The sequence below is a fragment of the Vicia villosa genome, linkage group LG7 (genome assembly GCF_029867415.1).
Source record: "Vicia villosa cultivar HV-30 ecotype Madison, WI linkage group LG7, Vvil1.0, whole genome shotgun sequence".
In the NCBI taxonomy this organism is placed as follows: Eukaryota; Viridiplantae; Streptophyta; class Magnoliopsida; order Fabales; family Fabaceae; genus Vicia; species Vicia villosa.
This window is the reverse complement of record NC_081186.1, coordinates 121,748,677-121,769,578: the sequence shown is the minus strand read 5'-3', so window position 1 is coordinate 121,769,578 and position 20,902 is coordinate 121,748,677. Positions and strand designations below refer to the sequence as shown.

Here is a 20,902-nt window from a genome sequence, read left to right as displayed (position 1 = left end):
CTCCGTGGGGGTGGACTGGAGTAGTTTAGTTAACAACAAACCAGGATAAAAATAACTGTGCAAATTGTTTTTATCATTCAAGTTTTTAAACTACACTTATTCAAACCCCCCCTTTCTAAGTGTTTTTCTATCCTTCAATTGGCATCAGAGCGCCGGTTCTAAGGTGCAAGCACTTAACCGTGTTTAGAAAAGATTCAGGAAGAGAAAAACGCTTCAGTAAAAGATGGCCGGTGAAATTCCAACAGATCCACCTGCATCTACATCTGGCTCTGCTGAGCAATACAATGGTAACAATGGTTATACTAGACCACCAGTATTTGATGGTGAAAACTTTGAATACTGGAAAGATAAACTGGAAAGTTACTTTCTTGTTCTAGATGGTGAACTATGGGATCTTCTGATGGATGGTTACAAACATCCAGTGAAAGCTAGTGGCGTAAAGCTTACGAGGCAAGAAATGGATGATGATTAGAAGAAGCTTTTCAAGAATCATCATAAATGTAGGACTGTTTTGCTGAATGCTATCTCTCATGCTGAGTATGAGAAGATATCTAACAGGGAAACTGCCTATGATATATATGAGTCATTGAAAATGACCCATGAGGGAAATGCTCAAGTCAAAGAGACTGAAGCTCTTGCTCTAATCCAGAGATATGAAGCCTTCAAGATGGAGGATGATGAAAATATTGCGAAGATGTTCTCAAGATTTCAAACGCTAACTGCTGGATTAAGAGTTCTGGATAAAGGCTACACCAAGGCTGATCATGTAAAGAAGATCATCAGAAGCTTACCCAGAAGATGGGGTCCAATGGTGACTGCATTCAAGATTACCAAGAATCTGAATGAAGTTTCTTTGGAAGAGCTTATCAGTGCCTTGAGAAGCCATGAAATAGAGATGGATGCAAACGAGCCTCAGAAGAAAGGTAAGTCTATTGCATTAAAATCTAATGTTAAAAAATGCACTAACGCTTTTCAGGCTAGAGAAGAAGATCCTGAAGAATCAGAATCTGAAGAAGAAGATGAACTGTCCATGATCTCCAGAAGGGTAAACCAACTCTGGAAGAGCAAGCAAAGGAAGTTCAGAGGCTTCAGAAGTTCAAAGAGATTTGAACGTGGAGAATCTTCTGGTGACAAAAGATCTGACAAGAAGAAGGTTGTCTGCTATGAGTGCAATGAGCCTGGACATTACAAGAACGAGTGTCCAAAACTTCAGAAGGAGAATCCCAAGAAGAAGTTTCATAAGAAGAAAGGTCTTATGGCAACATGGGACGATTCTGAATCAGAATCAGAATCAGACTCTGAAGGAGAACAAGCCAATTTCGCGCTGATGGCTACTAAAGATGATGGATCAGAATCTACATCAGAATCAGATTCTGAAGAGGTATTTTCTGAACTATCTAGAGAAGAGTTAGTTTCCAGTTTAACAAAACTTCTGGAACTCAAGGCTCATCTTAGTATCAAATACAAAAAGCTGAAGAAGCAGTTTGAATTTGAAACTAAGAAGCTGGAACTGGAAAATTCTGAACTGAAGGAAAAAGTTTTAAATCTATCCAAAGATAGTGGATCTCCTTCTAAAACACAAAAAACCATTCCTAGCATGAATCATATTTTGAAAGAATATGACTCGAGCTTCAGAAAGTTCTTATCTAGAAGTATTGGCAGAAGTCATCTTGCTTCTATGATATATGGTGTTTCTGGAAACAGAAGGTTTGGTTTTGGCTATGAGGGTGATACCTCACATAAATTTGAACCTGTTGATGATCTGAAGATCACATACAAGCCATTGTATGATCAGTTCAAATATGGCCATGCTCATGATATTAGGCTCACTTCACATGCACAGAAGTTTAACAATGTTCACACCAAGAAGCATGTGACACATCCTAAGAAATATCATGCTGACAAACCTAAAGAATATCATGTTGTTCCTCCTGTTAAATATTTTGCTAAACCCAAGCTCAATCAGAACTTGAGGAGAACTAACAAGAAAGGACCCAAGAAATTGTGGGTACCTAAGGAGAAGATAATTTCTGTTGCAGATATCCTTGGCGGAAAAGAGGACAAAAAGCAAAATGTCATGGTACCTGGACTCTGGGTGCTCGCGACACATGACGGGAAGAAGGTCTACATTCCAAGACCTGGTGCTTAAGCCAGGTGGAGAAGTCAAGTTTGGAGGAGATCATAAGGGAAAAATCATTGGCTCTGGAACCATAAGTATTGGTAACTCTCCTTCCATAACTAATGTACTTCTTGTAGAAGGATTAGCGCATAACTTATTGTCCATAACTCAATTAAGTGACAATGGTTATGATATAATCTTCAATCAAAAGTCTTGCAAGGCTGTAAGTCAGAAGGATGGCTCAATCCTATTTACAGGCAAGAGAAAGAACAACATTTATAAGATTGATCTTTCAGATCTTGAGAAGCAGAAGGTGACTTGCCTTATGTCTATTTCTGAAGAGCAATGGGTCTGGCACAAAAGATTAGGACATGCTAGTTTGAGAAAGATTTCTCAGATTAACAAACTAAATCTAGTCAGAGGACTCCCTAATCTGAAATTAAAATCAGATGCTCTTTGTGAAGCATGTCAGAAGGGCAAGTTCTCCAGACTTGCATTCAAGTCTAAGAATGTTGTTTCTTCCTCAAGGCCGTTAGAACTCTTGCACATTGATCTGTTTGGCCCAGTCAAAACAGCATCTGTCAGAGGGAAGAAATATGGATTAGTCATCGTAGATGATTATAGCTGCTGGACATGGGTAAAGTTCTTAAAACACAAGGATGAGTCTCATTCAGTGTTCTTTGAATTCTGCACTCAGATCCAATCTGAGAAAGAGTGCAAGATCATAAAGGTCAGAAGTGATCATGGTGGCGAATTTGAGAACAGATTCTTTGAGGAGTTCTTCAAAGAAAATGGTATTGCCCATGATTTCTCTTGTCCTATAACTCCACAGCAAAATGGAGTTGTAGGGCGAAAGAATAGGACTCTACAAGAAATGGCCAGAACCATGATCAATGAAACTAATATGGCTAAGCATTTCTGGGCAGAAGCAATAAACAATGCGTGTTATATTCAGAATAAAATCTCTATCAGACCTATTCTAAATAAGACTCCTTATGAATTGTGGAAGAACAAAAAGCCCAACATTTCATATTTCCATCCTTTTGGATGTGTATGTTTTATTCTGAATACTAAAGATCATCTTGGTAAGTTTGATTCTAAAGCACAAAAATGTTTCCTTCTTGGATATTCTGAACGCTCTAAAGGCTACAAAGTATACAATACTGAAACATTGATTGTAGAAGAATCAATCAATATCATGTTTGATGATAAGCTTGGTCTTGAAAAACCAAAGCAGTTTGAGAATTTTGCAGATTTTGATATTGATATATCAGAAGCAGTAGAACCAAGAAGCAAAGCTGCAGAAGCTGGCAGTCTCAGAAGCAAGGGATCAGAAGATCAAGTTGCTGCATCTTTAGAGAATCTCAGGATTTCTGAAGAGCCAACAGTCAGAAGATCACCTAGACTTGCTTTAGCTCATTCAGAAGATGTGATCCTTGGGAAGAAAAATGATCCTATCAGAACAAGATCATTCCTAAAGAATGACAATCAGAAGCAGTGATCAGAATCAGAAGGCGTAAAGTCTATTCAGGAAAATTACAGCTGTCATCTATTTTCGGATGGTGAACGCGTGTCTGTACGGTTAGTAAAAAGCGTGCAGTTGAAAAGACGCCGATCTAGGTAACTGTGTTGAATCATTTCATTTACCACGTTCTCTCACCTAACGTCACTCACCATTTAATGTAATTGATTTCTTTTGATTCTGTAACTGCTCATTCTCAAAATTTTATTGCATATTATTTTAAATTCGTCTCTATATATTCTTTTCAAATCATATCATTTATCTTTTTCGCTCCCATTCTCTCTTTCTTTTTGCATACTTTCTTTTGAAAACTTCTTAGTCTCTTCTAAAAACCCTAACCGAAAACCCAGAATTTGTTCTTCTTATTTGTTCATTCTGCTTCAATGGCTGCTTCTTCATCTCAAAATGTTGGTTCATCTATTCCTCTCCATATTCAAGATGAAGAAAATCAGAAACTCACTCCAGTCGTTACGTGCTCCATTCCTAAGGATAAATTAGAAGTTCTATGTGAACTCATGGTTGATTTTGACAACATTGAAGAACACCAATTTCATCTCAAAGAAGATATAATTTTTCAAGGATGGACTTCGTTGTTCGCTGAGTTCTGTGGACCAGTCTACCCAGATCTTGTCAAGGAATTCTGGGTACATGCAGTTGTCGCCCCTAAATCGATCTTGTCGTTCGTCCATGGAAAGTTTGTGGTAGTGACTGAGAACATCCTAAGGATGATGTTTGATCTGAGAAACCCTGAGGGAGCTTTTGAAATCGATCAAAGAGCAAATTGGAAATATGTTTTATCTACTCTCTACACAGACGTAAATGAAACAAAGAATGTCAAGGACATGAGACACCTCTACAAAATCTGGACCAAGATTCTTCTTGGGTGTTTTTATCACAGGAAAGGGACACATGCTTCTGACTTCGTCAGCAATGAGCAAAAATACATTTTGTATTGCATTGCCACTAAGAAGAAGGTTGATGTTATCTACACTATCTTCAACCATATGTGGAAGGCTGTGAAGGATTCCAGAAATGCCTTCAGAGAAAAAAGTTGTACCACCATTCCTTTTGGTAGAATTATCACAAATCTTCTGGTTCATTCCAAGATTGTTGAGAACCTGGAAACTGAAGGTATTATCAAAGACCTTGCTGTCACCTCTGGGGCCTGCTTGAATGCTTTCACTTTAAAGAAGATGAAGGTGATTAAGACTATCATCAAGACTCCCCAACCTCTTGCTGGAACAAGAATCAGAAGAGAACCTGTTCTAGCTGAATTTGAAACCTTCTTCAATAGTGAGGTACCAGAAGTCAGAACTAGGTATCTCAAGTCACAAAAAGAGGATAAAAGTCTTAAAGATCAAGAGAAAGGTGCTCCTATTAAAGTAAATCGCAAGAAGGAAGAAAGAACCAAAAGAAAGTTTGATCATCCTTCTGTTAATCAGGTGAAGGCAGTTCAGAAAGTTGCTGCTACCACTGAGAAGGAAGTAGTTCCGGAAGAAATCATTGTAAAGGTTGTTAAAGTTGTTTCTGTTGATTTTGAAAAGAATAAGAAGGAAGCTGAGAAGAAGAAGAAAAAGTCAAATAACAATGCTGAGATTGTTGAAGTTGTTGAGAAGGAGAAAACCAGAAAAAGGAAGCTGATAATTCAAGACTCCGATGAAGAAAATGATGTTCAAGAGGCTGTGAATCAGCAGGAAGTTCTGGCGAGCATCAGAAGGAAAGAGATCTCTAGCGGCAAAACAAAGATTGTTGAAGAGCCGAAGAGTAAGAAACAGAAGAAGACGCAGGTTATGGTCAAAGCTATTCAGAAAGCATCCAAAGGTATATGTATCTCTGAACCTGATTCTACTCCTGCTGGTATTTCAGATGTTGCACCAATAGCGGTTGCCCTTATCCCTGAACCAGAAAAAGCCCCATCAGAATCACCTATAAATGTCCATGTTCTTACACCTCCATCTTCTCATGTAACCATTCCTTCTTCTCCACCCACCATCAATCCTGTTTTGGATATACCACCTCTTCAAACTCTCTTTCCACCTCACTCAAATATCTCCATCTCTCAACCTCCTCCTCATGCCAACTTTGAACACATTCCTTCCACCTCTCAAAACAACCATAGTGGTTCTGATCTTCCAACCTCTGCATCACATGAGCAACTGCTCCGTGACTGCAATTACACTCCAAAGCCTCGTCCTGAAGCTGAACTGGTTGTGTTAGAGTCCGATAATGAAGCAGAATCTTCTTATAGGTTGGATAGAGAACCTCAACCGTATTTCATCCGCAACCCTGCCTTTTCAAAAACCAAAATAAAATCCCGCCTTGTCTACCCTATTGGTGTAATTTTTGAAAAGGTAAAGAGGAATCTCAGAAGTATCTTTGATACCCTCAGAATTGCTGAAAGTTCTGGCTTGAATGACGTCGCTATGAGGAAGTTCTGGAGGATCTTACGCAGAGAATCAGATGCTCTGTTTTTAGAACTTCAGGAAGCCTGTGTAGAAGCTGCTCCACGGCCTCGTGGAATTCTGAGAAGTTATGAAGATTTCTGGTTTGCTCGTCTCGGAGGGAGATATACCCTGGAAGAGAAGCAGTTTGTGGATGAATTGGAAGAAGCAAGACTGGCTGTTGCATTGGAAGCTAACCCTTGCAGGGAGATTGTGGTCTAGATACCTCAATATCCTGTTCTACTAGGGGATTTCAAGACTCTCTTTGACTTTTTGAGGGAAAACCCGTCTAAGAAAGACCCAAGCTTGGTCATTCCAGAAGTTGTTGACCCACCAGAAGTTGAAGGTCCTTCTGCCCCTAGGAATCTAGCTGCCATTCTTCAGGCACTTGAGAATGGAGATTCTGAGATACCGGATGCAGAATATGAAGATGTTTCTATGCAAGAAGCAGATGTAGAAGATCATGTTGCTGAATCAGTTCCTGTTGAGGAAATCCCTGCAAATGATCTATCAATAGAAGCTACAGATCACAATGCCATCCCGTTGGATAGAAGCTGTGAAGCTTCTTCTGATGAACCTTCCCGTCTTGCAAGGACTCTGGAAGTTCTTCAGAAGAACCAGGACGAGCAAAGCTCAGTCAATGCTGAGTTTAGAGCTTTCATAGAGAAGCAGAATGAGCATAACAATGGGGTTCAAGAGATGCTGGCCAAGATCTTGTCAAGGTTAGGTTCATCTTAGATTGAGTCTTAGTTGTTTTTGTTGCACCCCAAAATTTGCCCTCCTAATTTTACTTCTAACTAGCTTATGCTTCCCATGTCTTCTGCATTCCCCCATTAGGTCATCTAACACTCGTGCATTGTCAATTAACAAATCAAGTAGAGGATCAAGGATCTTGTTGACTTGGAAGTCTTCATTGCTTTGGAATTTCTTATCTATATTCAAGGGTTATTCAAGGTGTCTACCTCACCCAAGCTTTTGAACAATGAATACCACAGGCTTTTCTTTGACAAGGTCAACCTGGATTGGGATTTAAGACTGAATTAAGATTTTTATTGAGATTGTAAGATTGTCCTTGTTATTCAAGATTTGATCAGAGGTCATATTGAAGATTTCATTCATGATCATTCCTTGGCATAAGCTCATTCAAAAGACGTATACCCTAAGTTTCAAAATATCTTTCATCAAGGAGAGTTAATTACCAATATTCGGTCATGAAACTACTTGGAAATTTAAATCCAAATAAGGAGGGAAATTGTACTACTTGAAAAATTCAACATACAACATTCAAGTCAAGGCATATTCAAATGGGTCAAAAAAAAAAGAACACTACAAAAAGCCATCATCCATTTCCACACAGTCTCATCCCTAATTCCATTACAAATTATTACAAGTTATCTTCAATTCAACAAAAAAGACCATTTGCAAGCTCCATTACAATTTCATACACTATTTAATTCAAGCTTTATCCATTACAAAATCCAAGAGTGCATTACAAATAAAATACAGAGTTTACTGCAAATATCATTATTACATTGCACTAAGGAGTTTACATCTAAGGTTATACGCAGAGCCTAACACCTAAGTCTCTCCTCATTGCCGTATACCATTGAAGATTCACGACATACTACTTCGTTACAGCCATGCTCTTCATATCCTCCTTCACCTTTTGCTATAACAGAAGCAAACATGCGGCGAGCCGATACATCGATACGTCATTAAGCAGCCTGTACACCTGCCAATCAGAACTGGTTCAGAATATCATCATCACATCACTGAATAAGTTGTTCTATCAAAAAGGAAAAAGAACAGCACAGATTTCAAGCAAGCAATGCATATAACATATATCACAAGATCAACTTGCAGTAGAAGAAACATTACATTTCAGTTCAGCGATAAGTTAATACCATTCAAGGCCATTCAGATCAGAACCATAGACATACATGTCATACACATTCAGCTATGAACAACTTTGCTAATAGTGGCATAATTAATTCTAACCATTTACCTACAGCCAACATTAACCCTACAAAACAGAAGTGAAGAAGAACAAACTCCAGCCCTGCAAAACGGATTCGTACCACCTGCATCACATCAGAGGCAGCAGGGTCAGTTCAAATAAGCCACAACCACGTCAGGCTTTTCAGTCCACAACAATCAAACATGAAGAATCCCTCAATGCAGAGAGTTTTAAACTAAACAGTCCATGTTTCAAGCCAACACAAAAAAGGCTAACTCAGTTTCAATCTCTATTAACTATAGCAGTCATAAACCAAACACTCATCAATTCACATCCCACTCAAAAGGCAATTAGATGCAACAAGGAAAATTTGTTTCAGTTCAAGGGTCATCCAAAGTTCAAAAAGTGCAGCAAGCCATCAAATAATTACAAAAAAATCAGAAGAGAAAAGTGCTCTAGTTTCTAGCTGCAGCCCCATGACAGTTCAGCTATACTAAGGCTCCATTTTAACTAACAGCTTTCAAACAACAAATTTCTATAACTAACTTTCAGTTATAACCTAACTAAACCAATCCCTAACAGAATTTTCTTCTAACCTAACTACCTATAACTAACTTCACTCACTGAGTTTATCTGAGTCAACAAACTGAGTCGAGCCTAACAGAATCCTCACCCTCTAACCAACTTAACAGAAACTCTCCTCCCTCAACTGAATTTCACTCTCTCAACCTCTATATATTCAATCACCCTCCAACTCAGATGCTCCTCCACGCACCATCCATCATTTTTCCAGAATCTTCACCATTGATCATCACCCTCAAAGTTCTCTTCTTCCCACTCTTCTCTCACTCACCCTCACCACTATACGCTCAATACCTAAAACTCCATTGAAGGTTCTCATTGAACTTCAATGGAGCAGAGCTAAATCACTCGCATCATCCTCACACAATCTCGGTTCCTATCAATACGCAACAGTCTACAACAATCTGAATCTTGCTCAATCTCACGAGTTTATTTCTCGCAAAATTTCAGACGAAACACAGAAGAAAGAAGAAGGAGTAGAATCACTCAAGCAGAAAGAAGAAGAAAGAAGAGTCGCAAAGAATCGAGTTACCTGAGAAATTTCTTCACGCATTGCGTTTATTTCGCATACGCAGACGCTCGGATTCTCCTCTCCGTCTTCCTGTTCCCTCATTTCAATCTCTATTTCAGGTAATCTTCACGCTCTGCTGAATTCCTCGTTCCAATTCGGTATCATTTTCAGTTTGATTTAGCGAATAGCGCATGAGGAGATTAGTTTTCGTTTTCGTTAGAATAAAAGATGAAGTTTTTGATCTAAGATGAGATTGAGAGAGGAGGTGACGTCGATTTGCGACGGCGGAATAGAGGAACCGATCGGAGAGGATAAGATCTCCGTCGTCGCCGTTCAAGAGAAGAGAGTAGAACGTAGGTCGGGGACGTGAGAGGTCGAGACGGCGAGGGAGAGCGATCGCTCGGAGAAGAATTTCTCCGGCGCCGCTGTGAGAGGAGAGTGAGGACTGAGAATAGGGAACGTCACATGTTAACCCTAATTTCCCCTTTTTCTTTTGAGGTTAATTGATCTTAATTAATTGATTAATTGTTTTTTAATTAAGTTTAATTGAGATTAATTAGGGCTAATTGAACACTAACCAGAATTTTATTTGGATAAGATAATTAATCCTCGGGCCGAAATCACTGTTCATACCCCATAATGGCCCGTCACACATCCACTCTTTTTTGCATCAAAAAAACTCTATGACAAACTCTTCTTGGGCCATGAATCTTCTCTCTACACCCCCCTTGGCCCGTGTTGAAAACAAAGAAAAAACAATGATCTTGGGCCAGATTACCATCCACACCCCTCTAGGCCCGTTATCCGTTTTCTGCCATAGAAATCTATAACAAAAATCTGTGAACAAAAACTGCTATTGGGTCAGACCCAATGGGCCCAGCGCCCTGCTTTTCACACCATGTAATCCAGTTCACACCCCCTGTTTCCATTATTAGAATTTAAGTTTTAATTAGATTTTTGTCACTTCTTTTAGTAATAAAGATGCTAAATTTTCTTGTTGTTTTTAGACATTTAATCCAATTTGGACATATAAAAATAATCACTAAAAATAGTAGTTTTAGGCTATTTTGTTTTAGTCTTTTACTTGACTTGTAATTCAATTTCTCCCATAAAAATCAATATAAAAAATAGTAGTATTTTTAATTCATTTTGTACTATGTTTTTGAATTGCTACTTCATACTTGTGTATAATTTTGTACCATTGTATCCTTACTCAATTTTGCTCATGATGTGACTTTAATTTGCATGATTCTTTTATTCCTAACCTTAGGTAGAAACCATGATAACATTAGGTAGAAATTCCCTTCATACTTAGGCTAGTTTCTTCTCCTTTTTCAACTTCAAAACATCTAACAACTATCCAAATTAAATCCCTTAAAAAATACAAAGAAAACACTTAAAACACTAATAATCAAATTGAAAATTCTTAAAAAGGGAATGGAAGCTTGAACATCCCTTGCTTAAGGGAATGTTCGAGTGCTTGGATCTCCCTTGCTTAAGGGTACCATTCAGGCGTAAGTTCCCAACTTCTAAAAAACACCAACCAAAGAGTAACTCGAGTTTCCCTTGCTTAAGGGATTTCCTCGAAACGCTCAAAATCTTTCTTCTCTCTCTTGCCTCCGAGGCATTCTTTCTCTTGCCTTCAGGGCATTCTTTCTCCTAATCGGACACGTTACTTCCGCTCCATTCCCAGCTTAACACTCCAGAGGTCGAGCAGCGGAGTGCGAATGTAACTTCGTCCACTAAAAAACACAAAAACAAACAAAAACTAAAGAGCCGAACTACGGCGCTCTGATTCCTGAAAAGGATACGTAGGCATCAAGTCGCGGGGCTTGAACGAGCACAACTATTTAAAAACCTTATTTTCCCCGTGTTTCTTTCTCATTCATTTGCATTTATTCCCTTAGCATTAAACTATAGATTTACACACCCTTTAGGTAGCAACAAACATAGGTGGATACCATCGAGTACGATGGGCGTGAGGGGTGCTAGTACCTTCCCCTTGCGTAACCGACTCCCGTACCCTATCTCTGGTCGAAAGACCTCGTTCTTATTCATCTTAGGTTTCCTGATATTCCTTTCCCTCTTTGGGATAAATATATTGGTGGCGACTCTGTTGTTCATCATTTCGCGAGCGTGCGACAGTTTTGTTTTTGCTTTTGCTGCATCTGTTTTTGTGCATCTTCTCTTCCTTATCTTCTTGTACTTCTGTATTTTTGTCTGCTTGAACTTTAATGAAAATTCTCTTTTTCTTCCATGTGTTTCTTTTTGTTTGTTCATCTGAATCTTTTATGTTTTTTGATGTTATGACAAAAAGGGGGAGAAATATGTGATAAATGACTTGATTTAATCAGTTGCTTTACTAACAGAACTTGCAAAGTTCTATGCTTTAAGTTGTGTTGTTGCAGGAATTGAAGACTCTCTTTAAAAGATCAACACAAGAAGCAACAAGATGAATCAAGCTCTTGGATTCTTGAAGCAAGCTGAGTGCTATGAAGCTTCAGGATCAGAAGCAAGAAGGAAGAATGTTCAGATATTCTGATGATAGAATATGCTCTGAAACATTATGTCTATCTGGTCTGATACATTTTATATGTTCTTATACATTTTATATGGCTCTGATACATATTATGTGTTCTGAAACATATTCTATGTTCTGACTCATTCATGCTGACTTTTGTCGTTTAGTTTTGTTCTGTAACATTTCAGGATGTAGAGATGCTCTGATGATGCTCTGGTACATTCAACAATGTTCTGATACAATCTAGCATGAAATGATGTAAAGAGAAATTCAAGCTCTGAAGCTGTCCCAATGGAAGCAAGAATCAGAAGATGCGAATGTTCTGAAGATCAGAGAAATTCAAGTTCTGAAGCTGTCCGATGGAAGCAAGAATCAGAAGCTGTGAATGTTCTGAAGATCAAAGAAATTCAAGTTCTGAAGCTGTCCGATGGAAGCAAGAATCAGAAGCTGTGAATGTTCTGAGGATCTAAAGAAATTCAATGTTCTGAAGCTGTCCTATGGAAGCAGAAATCAGAAGTCATGAATGTTCTGAAGATCAAGCATATGTGAACGTCTCTACTGAAATACTCAGGGAAGTCTTTTATTTATAAAATTCTTCTAGTATTAATTTCAGGGGGAGATTATTCATCTCAGAGGGAGATTGTTAATCTCAGGGGGAGACATATTCACATGCTTATGCTATAGCTGTGTAAATTGTCTTTAGCCGTCTGCTCTTTCTGATCGCAAATTCATATCATTTATATATGTTTTTGTCATCATCAAAAAGGGGGAGATTGTTAGAACAAGATTTGTTCTAATCAATATTCTTAGTTTTGATGATAACAAGGATATGAATTTTGTGTGAGATAATGTGGTACTCTAATACATTGCAATTTCCCTTTCAGGAAATATATAAAGAGTATGCACAAATCAGCGCTCAGAAGCTTTGACTCAGAAGGTTCAGCATGCAACATCAGAACATGGTCTGGCAAGACATCAGAAGATGGTCAAGGCAGAATCAGAACATGGGTCTATGGAAGCATCAGAAGAACTTGAGTTCAGAAGCAGAAGCACTGAAGTTCTCATGGTATCACGCTCAGAAGCACTTCAAGGTCAGAAGACAAGAAGATGCTATGCACCAAGCTGTTTGACTCTGATGATATTCAAACGTTGTATACACAAACATCAGATCAGAAGAAAGTACAGGTGGCAGGCTACGCTGACTGACAAAAGGAACGTTGGAAGCTATTAAAGGCAACGTCAGTAGACACAGCGTGAACAAGGCTCGAGGTAGTTGACAAAAGCGTGAAACATTAAATGCAATGCTGTACGGAATACGCAAAGCATTAAATGCTCCCAACGGTCATCTTCTCAAGTGCCTATAAATATTATGTTCTGATGAGAAGCAAGGTTAACCATTCTGAACGAACTTATTCTGAAAAACTTGCTGAAACGCTGTTCAACTCAAAGCTCAGAAACTTCATCTTCATCAAAGCTCACTACATTGCTGTTGTAATATATTAGTGAGATTAAGCTTAAACGTTAAGAGAAATATCACTGTTGTGATTATAGCTTTTCAGAAGCATTTGTAATACTCTTAGAATTGATTACATTAATTTGTAAGTAACTAGAGTGATCAAGTGTTGATCAGGATACTCTAGGAAGTCTTAGCTTGTGTCTAAGCAGTTGTAGTTAAAGTGATCACGTGGTGGTCAGGATACTCTAAGAAAGTCTTAGCTTGTGTCTAAGCATTTGTTCCTAGAGTGATCAGGTTGTAATCAGGATACTCTAGAAGACTTAGTCGTGGGCTAAGTGGAAAACCATTGTAATCTGTTGCGATTAGTGGATTAAATCCTCAGGTGAGGTAAATCACTCAGTGGGGGTGGACTGGAGTAGTTTAGTTAACAACGAACCAGGATAAAAATAACTGTGCAAATTGTTTTTATCATTCAAGTTTTTAAACTACACTTATTCAAACCCCCCCTTTCTAAGTGTTTTTCTATCCTTCAGATATCATAAATCTCATCCCACTTCCAATCACCACAACGATGTCTAATAGTCCCAGTCCTAGTTACTTTATCAACGGCCTTTCACCTAACTGAAGATCACACTTCAAAAACAAGTCACAAACTAGTGAAAAGGGAAGACTATACTTCTAGTAAATATATTTAGTCTTGCTTCACAGCTTCAACTAAGAAAATAACTTGTTCTTGCTTAAAAACTTTGATCAAGAAAATAACTCAACTCTATGCTTAAAAGCTTAAAGAGTGAGGACAAACGCTCAACTCATTGCCTAAAGGTTTCTGAGTAAGAGCTACAATGTCTACCACAAGTATCAAAAGATACAAGGGTGAGATACACCACAAATTACATAAGAGACTCTCAAAACCCTTAAACCTAATTTACAAACTATGAAAAGATAAAAGATAAAAAGCATGCGTAAAAATTAGGACTAGGGTTGTCTATATATAGACTTCAGAAGTCTTTGGGCTTCGAATTCTTTATCCATCAATGCTTGATCCACACATTCATAGCTATACCAATCTTGTAATTAACTCTCTTTAAATATTGCAACCAATTTTCAAATCTTCAATATATTAATATTAATTCTCTTGGAGATTTGATTTCCTTGTTCTAGATGAAATCATCTTGACCTGTGAAATATACTGAGATATATCTGGAATAAATCTCACAAGATCCAATTAAATCTGTCAAGATTTAAAACAGCTTTGCTTAAATGTTCTGGGTTATGATGTTAAAACATCTATTAGAACATCTATCATTTCAAAGTAGCCCAAACTGTGTTGTACTAAAATAGTTCTGCTTGAAGTGCAATACTACTGCATCAGTTAAGATGTTATGGCATTCTATCTGACATATTTACCTGAGACATGTTTTAACAAAATTAATTCCAATCAATCTTAAAGCTTATAGAGCTAACAAACATGTATATTTTCAACCAACCCCAACAATCTCCACCTTGATAAAAAATAATACATAAATTTTTATTGCCTTAACCAACAATTATATTCCATCATAAAGAGTATCAACATGTATATTTTCAACCAATATCACCAATCTCCATCTTTATTGAAAATAATACATCTTCATTGTTTTCACCAACAATCATACTCTATCATAAAGAGTATAGTCACTTGAAATTGCACCACTTCAAGAATTTTCAAATTGTCTTCTCCGACAATCATAGTTTTAAAAACTATCATACATCACTTAAAGAGTATAGTCACTTGAAGCTACATCACTCAAGAATTTTCAAATTGTCTTCACCAACAACCATAGTTTTAAAAACTATTATACTCTCTCATGAATAATATATTTCACTTGAAGATAGACCACTTCGGGAATTTCACACTGCCATCACCGACAATCATATACATTATCATGAAGAATAAATTTCCCTCGAAGCTAATTCACTCCAAGAATTTCACATGTCAAAACTAGGTTGAAAACATATGGTATAATTTCCTTGTTGGCAGGAAGTTCTTCAACCACCGACATAATCTTGCACCTTGTGTAATCTTGATTGTATCAACACATCCTTGACTTGAACTTTTCACAAGTAAAAAAAATTATTCCATCAATTTTCTCTAGCCCAAACTGCACATCTAAAACTTGTGACTGCAGCTTGATAGCTCTTTCACAACACCACCCTTCTTTTCGGATGTGGAAGATCGGACAAAGCTGTAACTACATAGCATACTAAGAACTACTATTCTCGGATCAAACTAGGCTCTGATACCAGTTGTTGGGGAGTCTGAGAGAGTCGGGAGTACCAATGAGACTAATGACACAGGACCAAAAAAGAGGGAGACACCACATCTCAACCCTAAACCTTAAGGTGATAAGTGAGTGAGTCTTCTCTCTTATAAATCCAACATTTCACTCATTCATTGGCAATGTGGAACTTTAATCACTCACACTTGCATCCAACATTCTCCCCCACAAGTGTGAGTCCCCACATCCTATAACAGGATCTAACACCGGCTTCAACTCCCGCTCTCCCACAAAGTCGAACCACAACTTTGATACCACTTGTCGCGAAAATAACAAGCATAGAGAAAAAAATATGAACGAATATTAACGTGGAAACTCTAAAATCGGAGAAAAAACCACGACCGTTGTCAAATGACAAGGAAAGAATAACACTACATAAAAATTGTTATAACACATATAGACTACCCTCAATCACCCCAAGGCCCGTTTACACTTGCACTCTCCAAAGCAAATATGTAAGTACCCTCACAACTCTAAAACAAGATTATAAGAGAAAATGTAAAAAATCAAATACAAACTTAAGATACCTTTGACTGATACATCTTGTAAAGAGAAACTTGAATTATATATATATATATATATATATATATATATATATATATATATATATATATATATATATATATGGCATATCATATGAAAATGCCTTTTTTATATGAGAATGTGAGAATGAATCTGAACCATTGAATTTTAAAATAAATGGTGGAGATTATGTGTGAATATTTTTTTCCCTCTCCTCCATTATTAAAATAAATGATGTAGGAAAGAGAAAAAAATATTCACACATAATCTCCACAATTAATTTTAAAATTCAATGGTTTAGATTCATTCTCACATTCTCATATGATTTATATATATATATATATATATATATATATATATATATATATATATATATATATATATGAGGAGAGATCAAATTACACCCGAAGAGTTACACCACGAGTTACACTCGTTCAATAACTACATCTTGAATTAATATTTTATAAATTCAACCGTTGGATTGAAACATAATATCATATAGATCATACCTATAAAGTTTGAGCTTAATCTATAATGATTTACTATGTCATTGAATTACATTAAAATTAACGTTATATGAAAGCTCATTTTTACGTTAATCTTTGGATATCTTGATGATATAGTAAATCATTATAGATTAAGCTCAAACTTTATAGGTATGATCTATATGATATTATGTTTCAATCCAACGGTTGAATTTAAAAAATATTAATTCGAGATGTAGTTATTGAACGAGTGTAACTCGTGGTGTAACTCTTCGGATGTAATTTGTCTCTATATATATATATATATATATATATATATATATATATATATATATATATATATAATTTTGGACTCTCTCCCTCCCCCCTCACAAAACTAAGTAATGTAGAATTTTTCAACATATATATATTTTTTATGAATCCCAAAAAAAAATTCACCATTACCATTACCTGCAAAATAAAAAATATCGGGTTCTTGTCCCAAACAAGGAGGCAAACAGGATCTAAGGATGATTTCATGATTGAAACTCACCTATTTGACAAAATATTTCGTTCATTTAATGTGTGCAATATTGGGATTTCAAATTTCCTTAATTTTAAAGTTTTTCTTTTACAAATTTACTTTTATATATATATATATATATATATATATATATATATATATATATATATATATATATATATATATATATATATATATATATATATATATATATATATATATATATATATATATATATATATATATATATATATATATATATCGTTTGTTTCCAATTGCTCACCTATTTATATGTATTTATTTATTTTATTTAATAGATAATTTGTTTGTTTCCATTTCGACTAATTAGTCTCTACATTTATGTAAAAAAAAATATTTTTAATATAAAATAATTATAAAAAATATATAGTCTAAATTTTTTATATGTTGTTGTACTATTGAATTTTTCTCGGGTTAATAGTCATTTACTTCCCTTTCATATAAGCGAGTTTTGATTTATCCCATTTAAAAAAAAAAGTTTTGGATTATCTTCTATAATTTTAAAATTCTAAGTCTTTTGTCCCTAAGAGGAAAAATTACCCCTATAAAATATATATTTTTGATTTACTCCTTGGTTTTTACACACTTAGGGGGCACTCAAAAAATTATAGGGAATAATCCAAAACTTTTTTTTAAAGGGGTAAATCAAAACTCGTCTATATGGCAAGAGGTAAATAACTATTAAAATTTGATAAAAAAAAAGATATGGCCTATGTTTTTTTATATGTGCTTTGTACTAATGACAAGAGCTTAACTTTGTAATTTGTAATTTTAAAAGACAATTAAATATTTTCATAAATAAGTGGAAGTTGTTATAAATAATTTTATAATGTCCTCTTTTTCACGTAAAGAAATGATTTTATTAAAATTTCCTTAAAAAAATTAATCATATTAATATTTAATTTAAATGATTTTTTTCTTGTGAAAATGTGACAATTATATTGGAATAGAGGGTATAATGTAAGTCATGAAAAGAGTCTTATGAAAAGGCCTCAATAACATACATGGATACAGATTTTTATATTGAAACAATATGAGTCATTTTTATTTCGTACTCTTATTTTGTTTTCTCTTTTTTGGATCATCATTTCTCTTTATGATGCTTTAAACAATAGTTTTAGTGTTGTTTACAAGGGTATTTTTATAATTTGCATTGTCATTATTAGCTGTGTATCAAACATATAAAACGATGAATAATTATATTATTTCTTTTAAAAACGTGGACTAATGTTGGTATTATATCAGAGATTTATCCAATTTTTTTTTTAATAAATATGAAAGTTTTGGATTGAAAATTGTATATTGACTTTCATACTGGTTTACACTTTTATTTTTCATGACATGTTTTTTATTTAAAATTTAAAATTATTGTTTTCTGGTAAAAATACGACAATTTTAAATGGATAGGTAAACGTTTTTTTAAGCAAAAAGGAAAAAGCTCATGGAATAGATAAAGAAAAAAAGATATAAAAATTAAAGAGAGCAAAAAATTGACCTCAAATCTATCTAACTTTATATAACTCGGCAAGTCTAACTTGTTTCTATTTAAATCTCTCCTAATTTTAGAATGAACATCAAACTACCAAGAAAAATTAGAGGCTTTTAATCCTACGTTAGCAAACTTATGTGCACGATGAATCTCTTTCCTATAAATGTGTGTAGCCAACAAAAATTAAAATTGTCTATCTTGAACAAACAGAGATTCCATCTATTTCTAATCTTTCAAGAAACAACATCAGAATTTGTAAATGCTGAAACAACTAAAACGAAATCACAACATTTTAAAATAGGGCAACAAGAACGTACAACCTATACCAAAATTTTGAAATTCAAACCTCCCCATATATTTCTCCCATTATGACAACGAGTTCGTGGTCTTTTCTTACTTTTATTTTATTTTCACTTTCTTGCTTTATTATTTCTCTTTCAGATGCAGCAAATAATGGTTTTAGTGTTGAACTCATCCACCGTGACTCTCCAAAATCACCATTTTACCAACCTTCACAAAACAAATACCAACGTATTGCCAATGCCATGAATCGTTCCATCAACCATGTCAATTTTTTCAACAAAGCTTCCCTCACCAATTATCCTATATCTACTGTAGTCCCTGATAAAGGTGAGTATCTCATGATCTATTCACTCGGTACACCACCAACTAAGTTGTATGGTATTCTTGATACAGGTAGTGACATTGTTTGGCTTCAATGTCACCCTTGTATACAATGTTACAACCAAACCACTCATATCTTTGATCCTTCAAAGTCTTTAAGTTATAAAGATCTTCTTTGTTCATCTAAGGAGTGTAAATCTGTGGAATTTAGTTCTTGTAGTAAAAATAATTCTTGTGAATATTCTATTGATTATGTTGATGGAACAATATCACAAGGAAATATTGGTGTAGAGACTCTTACATTGAATTCCACCTCTGGCTCTTCTTTTTCATTTCCTAATTTCGTGATAGGATGTGGACATAAAAATACAATGCCTTTTCAAGGTAGGAACTCTGGTGTAGTTGGGATTGGTGGTGGACCTATATCTCTTTTAACACAATTAAATTCATCAACTGATGGAAAATTCTCTTATTGTTTGGGGCCATCAATGTCTAATTCAACGAGCAAATTTAGTTTTGGAGATGCGGCTGTGGTTTCTGGTCCAGGGGTTGTCTCAACTACTTTAGTGAAGAAATCTCCACCAATTTTTTACTTTGTAAGTCTAAATGCATTTAGTGTTGGAAACAAAATAATAGGATTTTCTAAACCACCAGTTGAAGGGAACTTCATTATAGATTCAGGTGCGACATTGACAACTTTACCATCCGATATTTATAAAAATGTGGAATCAACTATAGTAGCATTGGTTAAACTGAACCGTGTGGACGATCCAAATAAAATTTTAAGCCTTTGTTATTCTGATAAATCAAATAACTATGTGTTTCCTAAAATTACGGCACATTTTAAGGGTGGAGATGTTTGGTTGGATTCTATTAGTACTTTTATTCCCGTCGCTGATGGGGTTGTTTGTTTGGCTTTTGCCCCATCTCAAGATGATATTGGCGTATTCGGAAACTTGGTTCAACAAAATTTGTTGGTTGGTTATGACCTTCAACGAAATACTGTTTCATTTAAGCCTACTGATTGTACTAAATTGTAAAAAGAAATTTTATACTTTATTTACAATTTAATCCTCGAATGCATTAGAATAAAACTTTATATTTTGTTTCTCTTTCTCTTATAATAAATTATATTCACATTCCATTGATAAAAAAAATTATTTATTTTTGAAATGTAAATAAAAATTATATAAATTCCTTCTAGCAAGTTATATATACAAATGCATACTTCAAAACAAAAAAATATCAATGAAGTTTTATTTTTACCTTATAAGGACCAGATACTTTTTACCAACTCTCTACTAGATATAACACGCTAATACAATATTAACTTTTTGAAAAATGAAGATTGTGTGTGTGTGTGTGTGTGTGTGTGTGTGTGTGTGTGTGTGTGTGTGTGTGTGTGTGTGTGTGTGTGTGTGTGTGTGTGTGTGTGTGTGTGTGTGTGTGTGTGTGTGTGTGTGTGTGTGTGTGTGTGTGTGTGTGTGTGTGTGTGTGTGTGTGTGTGTGTGTGTGTGTGTGTGTGTGTGTGTGTGTGTGTGTGTGTGTGTGTGTGTGTGTGTGTGTGTGTGTGTGTGTGTGTGTGTGTGTGTGTGTGTGTGTGTGTGTGTGTGTGTGTGTGTGTGTGTGTGTGTGTGTGTGTGTGTGTGTGTGTGTGTGTGTGTGTGTGTGTGTGTGTGTGTGTGTGTGTGTGTGTGTGTGTGTGTGTGTGTGTGTGTGTGTGTGTGTGTGTGTGTGTGTGTGTGTGTGTGTGTGTGTGTGTGTGTGTGTGTGTGTGTGTGTGTGTGTGTGTGTGTGTGTGTGTGTGTGTGTGT

The 20,902-nt window shown here is 35.7% G+C and overlaps 1 protein-coding gene and 1 long non-coding RNA gene across 2 annotated transcripts; one reads left to right on the top strand and one right to left on the bottom strand.

The window, feature by feature from the left end:
• Positions 1-7,404: 7,404 nt before the first annotated feature.
• Positions 7,405-9,634, bottom strand: LOC131618455 (uncharacterized). Its single transcript, XR_009288850.1, has 3 exons — positions 9,154-9,634; positions 8,088-8,163; positions 7,405-7,814 (listed from the first exon to the last, which is right to left on the bottom strand). It is a non-coding gene; the product is annotated as an uncharacterized LOC131618455 (long non-coding RNA).
• Positions 9,635-18,682: 9,048 nt separating this feature from the next.
• Positions 18,683-20,153, top strand: LOC131618454 (aspartic proteinase CDR1-like). Its single transcript, XM_058889674.1, has one exon. It carries the CDS (start codon positions 18,833-18,835, stop codon positions 20,126-20,128), a length of 1,296 nt encoding a protein of 431 aa, XP_058745657.1. The 5' UTR covers positions 18,683-18,832; the 3' UTR covers positions 20,129-20,153.
• Positions 20,154-20,902: the final 749 nt, after the last annotated feature.

Bases quoted from the DNA above. Each gene is read 5' to 3' on its own strand.
- LOC131618454 (XM_058889674.1), top strand. From the start codon at position 18,833: ATGACAACGAGTTCGTGGTCTTTTCTTACTTTTATTTTATTTTCACTT.